The 12,116-nt window shown below is 39.7% G+C and overlaps 1 protein-coding gene across 1 annotated transcript; it reads right to left on the minus strand.

Moving 5' to 3' along the window:
- Positions 1–226: 226 nt before the first annotated feature.
- Positions 227–10,755, minus strand: MBLAC2 (metallo-beta-lactamase domain containing 2). Its single transcript, XM_021701816.1, has 2 exons — positions 10,289–10,755; positions 227–1,111 (listed from the first exon to the last, which is right to left on the minus strand). The coding sequence occupies exons 1-2, from the start codon at positions 10,740–10,742 to the stop codon at positions 726–728; spliced, it is 840 nt and encodes a 279-aa protein (XP_021557491.1). The 5' UTR covers positions 10,743–10,755; the 3' UTR covers positions 227–725.
- Positions 10,756–12,116: the final 1,361 nt, after the last annotated feature.

The raw sequence follows: 12,116 nt of genomic DNA on the forward strand, positions 1-12,116 counted from the left end.
GTAATTAGATTACAGACATTTGAATTTCACTTTTATGATTGAAAATATTACACGCACATAACAGACAATGCTATTAGTAGCTTTTTACTGAAGCACTCTGCAAGTTATATTTAAAGCTTTGCAATAAACAAAATTCATTGTACTCTTTGTAAGTAAAATTACACAACATATAATGTACACTATAATTACATTAAGAATAAATAAACGAAGCATAAAAATTCTGTGCCATAACAATGGACTGTTTTAGCTGTCATTTTAAATGTTAATTTATATGTTTGTATTGACTGCTAATGTATTTTAAACTCAAGAACCTTTACCTTTAAATAAAATACTAAAAATATCAATTTGGAGTATAAACATAAAACTTTATGCCTCTTTTTCTAGGTCATCTAGGAAATAAAATAAGACAAATGGGAGGCAGGGACAGTTCTTTCTGTTACTGCAAAATGCCTCCTTGCTTTCGCGTATAGTTCTATGTCATTTCTGGATGTTACAAGGTGACAAATATTATAAGATGACAGCTTGGCAAATTATAAGCTTATTTTATTGATTTCTTATTTGGAAGAAAGAAATTTAAACAAAGAACCTCCTTTTTTGGCTTACTCTCAATCTTTTTTTCTCTAATAAAGCACTCCTTGAAATGCTCACTATTAATCACTTTAAACAACACAAAATGAATTGGATTAATTTATAGAACTAATCACAATAGGTTATCAGTATAGATACTAGGGTGAGGTCCTAGAATTTGTTACACGTAAGGCTAAACTTGCAAGAGATCGCATGGCAAAAGTGGAAACTTTGTGACATATCCCAGCTTTTGAAATATAGTTAGAAGCCAATCGAAAAAGCCTTTCAGCACCAAAGGTATTGAAGTGCCCAGGAAGCACCTTCTCTACCAGACCTCTGTCCACTAATTCTATCAGACGTTCACAGGTTCCAACATAGTCACTTATCCTGCTGTATGGGAGCCAGTCAATCAGTGATCCATCATACACGACATCTCCACTGAAGAGAATCTTCCGGTCTTTGTCATGTAAGCAAATACTGCCCCTGGAGTGACCAGGCATGTGCATAACAGTGAGCTGTCTGTCACCAAGGTTGATCACATCCCCTACAAATGGAAACAGAGCTTACAGATAAACATGTTGTATACTTGACTTCAATCATTTAAAGAATAAAAGAACATTAGTTGGTTTTAAAGAGGTCTGGAAGGATGACACTTCTTTCAATTTTATTTCAAAAACATAATACTTCTTAATGATGAATTAAAAATAAGTTGCCTGTATTTCATTTCTATTGTTTGCTTGACCAGTGTTTGTCAAAGTGAGTTATGTGGAACGCTATTTCTGTAGGTTGTTATGATACATAAAAGAAAAGGAAGATTCTGTAGTCAAATAGTATTGGAAACCCTTTCTTCAAAGAAAATGAAGCAGCTTTTTTTCTACAGGGCTTCTGAGAGCTTTTTACTATGCTAATCTACAGTGTAAATATACACAAGGGAGATATGGTTGTACCATTTCTCAAACTTATTTGACCACAAAACTTGTATATTTCAGTACATCCATGGTACGATGACACAATTCATGAATGCTGCTCTTTGAGGTATGAGTGCAAAATTGCTGTTTCACTGGATTTAAATCAGTACTAACTTAAGTAAATCATCATAATTTAAAAGTCCCATATTGTTATCTTTAGTGAAAACACAGAGTAAAAAATTAAAGACATATAGTTAAAAAGTTAATAGGGGAATTAAAACAGTGTAATAATCATAATTTGTTAAACCTAAAAGACAATGAAAGCAGAAAAGAGGGATAAATAAGAAATAGACATAGTGGGGCGCCTGGGTGGCTCAGTTGGTTAAGTGACTGCCTTCGGCTCAGGTCATGATCCTGGAGTCCCTGGATCGAGTCCCACATCGGGCTCCCTGCTCCGCGGGGAGCCTGCTTCTCCCTCTGCCTCTGTCTCTCTCTCTCTCTCTGTCTCTCATGAATAAATAAATAAAATCTTTAAAAAAAAAAAAGAAATAGACATAGAAACAAATAACAAAATGGCAGACCTAAATTCAACTACATCAATAATTACATTAAATGTTAATGGGATAAACATTCTAATCAAAGGCAGAGATTGTCAAAATAGATTTAAAAAGCAAGGTACAGGGATGCCTGGGTGGCTCAGTTGGTTAAGCGTCTGAATTCAGCTCAGGTCATGATCTCAGGATCCTGGGATCGAGCCCTGTGTCAGGCTCCCTGCTCAGTGGGGAGTCTGATGCTCCATCTCCCTCCCCCTTTCCTCCCCCAACTCATGCACGCGTGCTCTCTCTCTCAAATAAATAACCTCTTTAAAAATAATAATAATAATAAAAAGCAAGGTATATATGCAGTCTATCAGAGAGGAACTGTAAGGTCAAAGACAAAAAGAGGTTGAAAAAGTTATACCATATAGAGATTAATAAGAGAACTAGAGTGGCTATATTAGTATTAGACAAAATAAGGACTATTGGTGAAGGGAAAAGAGGTACATTTTATTAGGATATACATTAAGTCAACACACTAAAAAATTATAAATGTGCTTGTACCTAAAAAAGAGACTAAAAATTCATGAAGTAAAAACTGACAGAACTGAAATAAGAATAAACAGTTCAGGGGCGCCTGGTTGGCACAGTTGGTTAAGCTCTGGATTCTTGATATCGGCTCAGGTCATGATCTTAGGGTTGTGGGATTGAGCCCCATGACAGGCTCCATCCTCAGCATGGAGTCTGCTTAAGACTCTCTTTCCCTCTCCCTCTGCCCCTCCCCCGTGCTCATTCATGCTTTCTCTCAAATAAATATTTTTTAAAAAAGAATAAACAGTTAAACAATTATGCTTAGAGATTTAAATATTCCTCTCTGAATAATTCGTAAAACAAGTAGATAGAAAATCAGTAAGAATACAGAAGATGTGAACAGTACTATCAACCAGTTTGACCTAAGTGACATATATAATATGCTTTATCTTAAAACAGCATACATTCTTTTTAATTGCACTTGGAATATTCATCAGGCTATACATAAAGCAAGTCTCAGTAAATGTGAAAGGAATAAAATCATAAAAATATGTTCCTTGACTACAACATAATTAGAAATTAATAAAAATAAATATGGGAAATATCCAAATATACACAAAGTAAGCATCACAGTTGTACATAACTTATGGATCAAAGATGAAATCACAAAGGAAACTAGAAAATCTCTTGAACTGAATGAAAATAAAAATAAAATATACCAAAATCTATGGGATGCAACTCATGCAGTGCTTAGAAAAAAATGTATTGCTTTAAATGCTTATTTATAAAGGGTTAACTGTTTAAAACCAAAGTTTCTAACCAAAGTTTTGATCTTAAGAAGTTAGGAAAAGGAGCAAATTAAATATAAGTAAGTGTTAAGGAATAAATAATAAAGGCCAGCACAGGAATAAATAAGAAACAAATATCATTAGGAAAAAAATCAAAGAAATCAACAGTTGGTTCATTGAAAAGAGCAACAAAATTGATATGCCACTGGCTAGACAAAGAAAAAAGTTAGAGAAAACACAAATTGCAAAAATCAGGAATGAAAGAAGGGATATCACTACAGACCCTAAGGAAATTAAAAGGAGTATAAGGGAATATTATGAATAACTTTAAGTAAACAAATTTGACAACTTAGTTGAAAAAGACAAATTCTTAGGAAGAGACAAATTACCTAAAGTGATTGAAGAAGAAATAGAAAATCTAAATAGACCTATATCAAGCAAAGAAATTGGTTAATAATTTAAATCTCCCCACAAAAAAAAGTCCAGGCTCAAAGATGGCTTCATTGGTCAGTTCTGTCAGTCACTAAAGATAGGGAAAGAATCTAGACTTTCAAAATATAGATGAGGAGGGAAAGCTTTTAAATTTAATTGTAGACAAAGACAATGTAAAAAAAGAAAATTACAAACCAATATTCCTAATGATAGTTGTCTCAAAATCATTATCAAAATATTGGCAAATTAAATACAGCAATTTATAAATAGGATAATGACCAAATGAGGTTTATCCCAGAAATGTAAATTCAGAATATATAAAGAATACTCACAACTCAATAATAAGAAAACAAAAATAAAAATTTTTAGAAAGGAGGAGAGATTGTAATAGAACCTTTAACAAAGAAGATATTTGAATAGCAAATAAGTACCTGAAAATATGCTCAACATCATTAGTTATCAGGGAGATGCAAATAAAACCACAATGAAATACCACTACACACTCATGAGAATGGCTAAAATAAAAAGAGATGGACAAAAACAAGTGTTGACAAAGATGTGGAGAAACTGGAACTCTTACCCATTGCATGTAGGAGTGTAAAGCGGTATAACTACTTTGGAAAACAGGCACTTTCTTAAAAAATTAACATCTACTTACCATAAGATCCAGGGATTCCATTCCTAGGTATCTACCAAGGATAGTCATAAGGGGCCAGACTCCTTTACAAGATAATTGTTCCAGATTTAAAGTGCCTCTGGGGATCACAAACCCCATTTATGTCATTTATGTATGGTTGGCAGGTAAGGTAAAGAAATTATAGCTAGGTTGGTGTAATAATGGAGCTGTCAGAGACTGATGTTTTCGTAAGTGTATAGAAAGGAGGGGAGGGAAGTTGAATCAAAAAAAAAAATCTGTGGATAATTGCCAATGCAGGGATAGAATCTTATAGATCATTGGTTATATCCAAGTGATATTCAAAATATTTAGCAACAGATAAGTCAAAAGTGCCCATCTATCAAATAGATACCAACTGTAAGCAGTTGATAAGGCCATATGGCTAAATATCATTAGGTCTGCCATTACCCTGTGGCTTTATATGTGCCTCCCATATGCTTATAATGCTCACATATATAATTTCATCAAAACTTCTCTTACAAGAATCAGAATTGCCTATGAAATGTATCCATATATAAAAATATCATATATATAAATATATAATCACACACACACTTACCCACAATATCCTTCCAAGCCGTCACCCTGACCCAGTTGTCATCAGATTCCAGCCATACTAAACTTCTCTTGGCTTCTAAATATCCTTTCCCATCTTGGTATACCCCATTTTTTAATTTCATTTTTAATTAAAGAAATATATGTATATATTTCAAATAAAATATTCCAAAAGGGCTTAAAATGTACGAAAAAGTTATTTGCCCCATTCTGACTCTATCTCCAATTCTGCTCCCAAGAATCAACCATTTTTTAACAATTTTTCTTCTGGTAGCTGCCTCTACTAGATATACCCATCTCTAAATAATTTTTATATTTCATTTCTTGATTTACAAATTAGATATACTGTACTGATTTCATTCATGTATTACTTTCTTGGTTTTTAAATTTTAGATGATACTGGTCGACTTCCACAATGAAATATAAGAATTTTTAGCTCTCTTTACTCTTCATTCTTCTCCTACTGGCACTACACATGTATATATTTCTCATCTTCTCATCCTCCAAAAGATTAATGATTTAACTGCTCCAGTGTGGAGCTCTTTATACCTGGCATAATATCATTGTTGGAGTACCGTCTTTGACATCATCCTGATGCTTCCTTTCAACTTTTTCTTGTATCTCATGTTTCCTGTATTCCATGTCTTCTTCTTGCTTTACTTCCTTATTTTGAAGTGAGTAAACAGGATAACTTAGAAACTTAGTAAGTTTCTAAGTAACAGCATGTGGGAAATATCTTTTTGAGAACTTCACTGTTAGTGAAATGGATGTAGAATTCTAAATTGGAAGTGAATTGTATTCAAATAAGACATAGTTCTTCTTTTCTGGCTCCAAAGCCATTATGATCTGTATAGATGACTTTTTAAGAAAGATTTATTTATTTATTTGAGACGGGGGTAGGGGGGAATGGCAGAGAGAGAAAGGGAGAGAGAATCCACAAGCAGACTCCCCACTGAGCTCAGAGCCCTACCTAGAGCTGATCCCAGGACCCTGAGATCATGACCTGAGCTGAAACCAACAGTCATACGCTTGACTAACAGAGCCACCCAGGTGCTCCTGTATAGATGACTTTTTAATTTAAATTTCTGGAAGCTTGATTCTAATATTCTGAAATTTTACAATAATGTGCCTTTGGTTGGGTGGGTTTTTATTCATGCTAGGAACTCTGTGGGCTCTCTCAGTCTAAAAATTTACATCCCTTAATTATGGGATATTTTCATGAATTATCTCTATTATGCTTTCTTTCCCTCCACTTTCTCTATTCTATCTGTGCTTCTTTTATTCCAATGTTGAATTTTCCAAACTGGTTCTATTGGTTCTCTCCTAGTTTTCATTTTGCCTATATGCTCTTTCTTTTAAGTTTTTCAACTTTATCTTTTAGTTCTACTAAGAAACTTCTATCATTTTAGGGGTGCCTGGGTGGCTCAGTCAGTTAAGTGACTATTTTAGCTCAGGTCATCTTCTAAGGGTGATGGGGTCAAGCCCCATGTTGAACCCCACGTTGACCGCCATATGGGGCAGGCATGTGTCTGCTTCTCTCTCTCTCTTTCCCTCACCCTCTGCCCCTCCCCCTGTTGCACATGCACTCTCTCTCTCTGAAATAAATAAATCTTTAAAAAAAAAAACTTCTGCCATTTTAAATTCCAAGACTCGTGTGTGTGTGTGTGTGTGTGTGTGCACACGCGTGCACATATACTGTTCTGTTGCTTATTTTTAAAGCATCCTATTGTCTCTTGGATATCTTGAATACAATAGCTTCTGTCATCCCCTGATACTATTAATGATAATCTTCAACCCTCAAATTGCCTTATGTTATTTGTTTTAGTATTTGATCTCATGTTAGATGATTTTCTCAGATTTTTCATAATGCTTGGTTGCCCATTTAAGAATGGGGGGTGAGGGGCACCTGGGTGGCTCGGTTGGTTGGGCGACTGCCTTCGGCTCAGGTCATGATCCTGGAGTCCCGGGATCAAGTCCCGCGTCGGGCTCCCTGCTCAGCGGGGAGTCTGCTTCTCCCTCTGACCCTCCTCCCTCTCATGCTCTCTGTCTCTCATTCTCTCTGTCTCAAATAAATAAATAAAATCTTTAAAAAAAAAAAAAAAGAATGGGGGGTGAAAAGGCTGCTTGAAGCACATGCATGGGACTAGTGACCAAGGCTTCACTGTGGAGAGATCAAGCCAAAGATTGATTAGAGATCAGCATCTTAGTCTTTCCTCCAGGGCTGGATGCATTTCCCAGGTAAGATTCTTCCAATTTGCTACTTGGCGGGTAAAGACCTGGGTCTATCCTTCTTGGAAACTTGTAGGGAACATACAATCTCTCTCTCTCTCTCTCTCTCTCTCTCACACACACACACACACACACACACACTTCTATTTTCCATACTGAATCCTGAGCTCAATAGTACTTAGCATCTTTCAATCAAGAAACTCCTCTGCTTTACCCACCCCCAGAGGACACACTAACCAGATGGGCATTCCAGAGTTTCAATAACCTCTTAAATGGCTTTCAACCAATTCTACTTATTTTAGTATTCTTTCCTTCGCTGCCACTAAGGTACCAGCTACTGCTAATTCCTGAGCCTTTTAAGGTTCCTGCAGTGCAGACTGGATTGGCTCTTGATTTCCCATTGCTGCCGGAAGATAAAACTGCTGACTCAGTTATCACATTTACTCTGCAGCATCTGAAATAGTTCAATATGGATTTACAGTTAAACAGACAAACCACGGTCCCTTTATAGTAGTCTTAGTCAGGTTTGGGATGGAGTCAAGTTAGATATGTTTTTCAACCTGCTACCTTTCTGGGTTCTATTTTTTCTTTTTAACCTCCCCAAATGATTTAAGTCTACCTGTGATTATTTTGGTGACTCTAGGCAAATTGTTTAAACATATATAACAGGGGACAAAATGCCTGCACTTCATATCATTTGAATATTGTGAAAAACAGACAAAGAGATGTATGCCCCATCAAGAAGGTACTATATTAACCTAAGGTTTATCTATCTTTTTATAGGAGGATACTATGTTACTATTAGTAGGGGGAGTTGTTTTTCCATCTAAGATGATACACTGGATGATGATCTCTCCTTGTCCCTCATTTACAAGTCAGCTTTTGGGTTAGTTATACCATGCCCAGATTATGCTTCCTCATGACAAGTGATCATCAGTTCACTAAATGAAATGTAATAAACTAATGACTTCAGTCTCCTTATGCTCTAACTAAAACAACGACCTCATGCTGTTTGGATATGTGCTGTTCGTGTGTGTGTGTGTGTGTGTGTGTATGTGTGTGTGTGTTTGTGTGTAACTGTGTATGAATTTTTCATATAAGTATTTTGTATCTCCTTCCAGGCATCTGGATTATGATAACAGCAAGTTAGCAGGCCACACCATTCAGAAGAGAAAGGAAATTAATATTCCTGAGAAAAGAGGAAATTAGATACTACTTGAGAGGTGAGGCATTCTGCTCCTAATGAAAAACACCTTTTTATTTAACACCCTATTCTCAGTTTTAAGTGTTTGGTAAATATTAAGCTTTTTTTCCCACACTTTCAAAGGCTTACAGGCCCCCTGCAGTTCCAAAATGCTATAATGTTACTACCATCAACTGAGATTTAGGAAACCTGGATTCTAGTCCTAGCTCTTTTCCAAACAGGATATGTGACCTCAGGCATGATATTCAGGCCTGCTTGGACTCTTCACCTATAAAACAGTAATTCTTATCATTCTTTCACCATTGATTTCCTATTGCTGGCACAGGAGCAAAAGTAAATAAATCAGAAGTAATTTATTCATTCAGACAAATTAATACATTTTAAATACTAATGTAAACATTTTTTGGTCTCAGTGCTACAATTAATTTACTCTGAATACCCGTCAACTGCATGGAAATCCTACCTCTAAAAAGTATCAATTTTACCAAGAAATACAAGAAATACTGTAAATGTACTTTTCTTTCATTTCAAATTGTCAAATAATGACTCCCACCTAACCAGTCTTTAATCTTTAGATTTAAAATTTTAATTAAAAGACTTTTTCAGTGGGGTGTGAGGTACAGAATCTTGCTTTCTATTTTTTTCTATTTCAAGTGATCAAGATCTCATCTGTATGATAAACTGATTATTGTGAAATACTTCATTATTTGTCATATTGGTCAGTCATAAAGGAGCCTCATTGTGCAACAGGATATTTCTACCTCTTGGAGTAACGTTGAAATGGTTTCAAGATAAAAATATGAGAAGGGGGTTTCATATCCTACTCAGAATTACCATAATATATTTATGGGGTAGGATTTATGATCTGCATGCTTTGATCTATTTTGTCTTGGTTCAAATCCTAGCTTTTGTCATTATCTTGCTTTGTGGTCAGCCACCTCGCTTCAAACGTGTTGTGAAGATAAAATGAAATCAACAAAAGTATTCTAAAAAAGAAAAGGAAATTAATATACAAATATTGCTATTGTGGCTAATTAGCTCAATTATTTAAGTGCCTGCTGGGGTTGCGAGGGCTGGGGCCCACGTCTATTTTATTTTATTCCATTAGTTTCTCTCTGATCCCCATCCTGTCTTTTACAAAGGCACAGGCCCAAGGCTATCCATGCATTAGTCCACGTACTTCACCATCACCGGAAATAACCTCCTTATTAATTTTTTTCAGGCCTTGCTTTAAGCCAGACCGTATATTGTCATAATGTAAGACTCACATACTCTACTTTTTATGTTCGCCATCAAGCCTTTCTCTAATGAGGCTACATCAAGAACAGAAACCTATATGGAGATTAGGATGCACGAGCAGATTGGAACCACTGCTCTCTAATGGCTTTCTAAACCTACAGGTGGGAACTGCTCATACCCAGCAGTGACCACTGACATAGCGGATGAAGTCAGCCGGCCTCAAAAGCACAGAGCATGTCATGAACTCTCTGGGAGGAGTCATTCCTTAAAAGTCTTTTCGCTAGAAAAGCGTCTGGAAATCAGACAGGTGTTCGGGAAAAGAATGGGGAATCCCTAGTCACAAGCCTCTGTAGTGTTACTACTGTATCTTACACAGGAAACTGACTAGGAGGTGGAGCCGGCTTTAATTCCAGTACTTGGCGTTGCCACACGGTGCCAGAACTGGCCTTGGCTCTGATCGAGTGGGCTTCTACTCGGGGAAGGGAGAAACAGTAGTGGTGTTTCTGCGATGTGACAAAACAGGCCAGCTTATAGCCACGCACGTCTGCAACATGCATCCCTCGAACAGTTTTTCCCAATCCCCTCCCTTAATGACAGAGCGCGTGCCCGTGAGGGCCCATTACCATCCTGCAGGATGAGGGTGGGCTGTACCGCCTGCACTCGGAACTGCCTGGCCCTCCAGCCGGGGCTGGGCGCCCGCACCACCTCGCTGTCAGACAGCCAGGTCACGGTCTCAAAGTTGTCCCCGCGAGCCAGTGCCTCGGCCTCGGCATGATGCACGGCCACCCGGTCGAACTGGTAGAGGCCTCCGGAGTGGTCGAAGTGCACGTGGGTGGCCACGGCCAGCAGTGGCCGGCACGCCGCGTCCTCTTTGGCCCCGTGATCCTGCAAGAGACCGGAGGAGTACAGGTACTCTGGGAGGCTGCGCAGCCCCAGGCCGGTATCTATCACCACATCTTGCTCGGAACCGCGCACCAGCCATATGTTGGCGCGGTTGCCCGACTCATAGAAGCGTTCCTGAATCCAGAAGATGCCGTCGCCCAGGGACTTGTGGGCGTACCACTCGAGCGCGGACATGCTGGGCAGAGGTGCGGTCCAGCGGAGTGGGTGTAGGCGTGTGTGCCTCCGGCAGGCAGTCCAGACACTAGGCGCTGCGGCGGTGTGGAGCGGTCAGCCCGCAGCCAGGGAGGAGACGCAGAGCGAGGAGAGGGCGGGGGATCCGGGAGACGCGAGGGCGGGGGGGGGAGAACTAGGAGGAAGGACGCGCCGAGACGCGGCCTGGAGAGTCTGTCCGCACCCTCCAGCCAGGTCCGCAAAGAGCAGAGGTTGCTCTGCCCGCACCTAGGCGCTGGAGTAGTCGCAGCTTCAGTAGCTGCAGCACAAGGGGGCGTTAACGCAGGGGCACCGCAGCACACTGGAGACCCAGAAGGAGACACTTTCTTCACCCCAGGGATTTGACTGCAGAGGCAAGGAGCAAGGCAGGGGAGGTGCCGGGTCCTCCCACCCACTGCGCGCTGGGAAGCGCACTTCCAGCCGGCGCGGAAAGAGTCAGGCCAAGCCGGATGGAGGAGTACGGCGCCTGCCAAGGGCTAAAAAGCTCTTGGCCCAGCGGGCGGGGCCTAACTAGGGAGTGGGTGGGGCTAACTAGTCGGGATCGGAACAAGGCTCTGAGGCCGCGTGGAGGGCGGAGCGCGCTTCTCCAGAGGTGGAACGTGTATCCGAGCGCCCGCGCCTTCTGTCTTGCACCCCTTCCTTGCCGGCCGGCACTTCGGCTGCACAGTTTTACCCAAGCCTCGAGTCTTAGTGAGCAGGTAACAGAGGGAGCACCTGAGGGGCTGGGAGGAGATGGAGAGGGTAGAGAGAAGTTAAAGGGGCACATGGAGAAGGTGGGGGAAGTCAAGGGTGGCGGTTCACTGAAGCGCTTCTGGATTGAGGAACGTTGGGAGATAGCTTTACCTTTTCTTCTTCTAAACCCTTCAAAATCTTTGGAAAACCGTCCCTTCCAGATTTTACCTAGTCTCCACTTCCTGGGACTGTTTGCAGTGAGTTAGAAGGGGATTTATGCTCCCTAACTGATGGTAGATTTTCAAATCTGGTGACTATATGATTGGCTCAGGCACGAGTCATTGCCGCAGACTTGCTGCTTAAGGACCGACTATTCAGTATGTTTTCCTAACTCTTGGCACTTTACCCTGTATCGTGGGGGAGAGGATTTTTCTGATCTTCTGAAAAATGAAATTCTGTATTCTTTCCCCTACGCTTTTTTTTTTTTTTTTTTTGGTTTGTTTGTCTGCTCTTGGAAGAGAGCAAAGAAAGTTTATAGAAAGGCTCAACTAAGTAAAGGTGGAGGCAATCGCACCTTGTGAGAACAAGAAACGTGGATAGTGCCTGGGTGTGGCCCAGCCAGCCACATAAATCACCCCTACTATTAACACCAGGTCCCTGTTCCCA

This window comes from Neomonachus schauinslandi, chromosome 7, assembly GCF_002201575.2.
Source record: "Neomonachus schauinslandi chromosome 7, ASM220157v2, whole genome shotgun sequence".
Taxonomy (NCBI): Eukaryota; Metazoa; Chordata; class Mammalia; order Carnivora; family Phocidae; genus Neomonachus; species Neomonachus schauinslandi.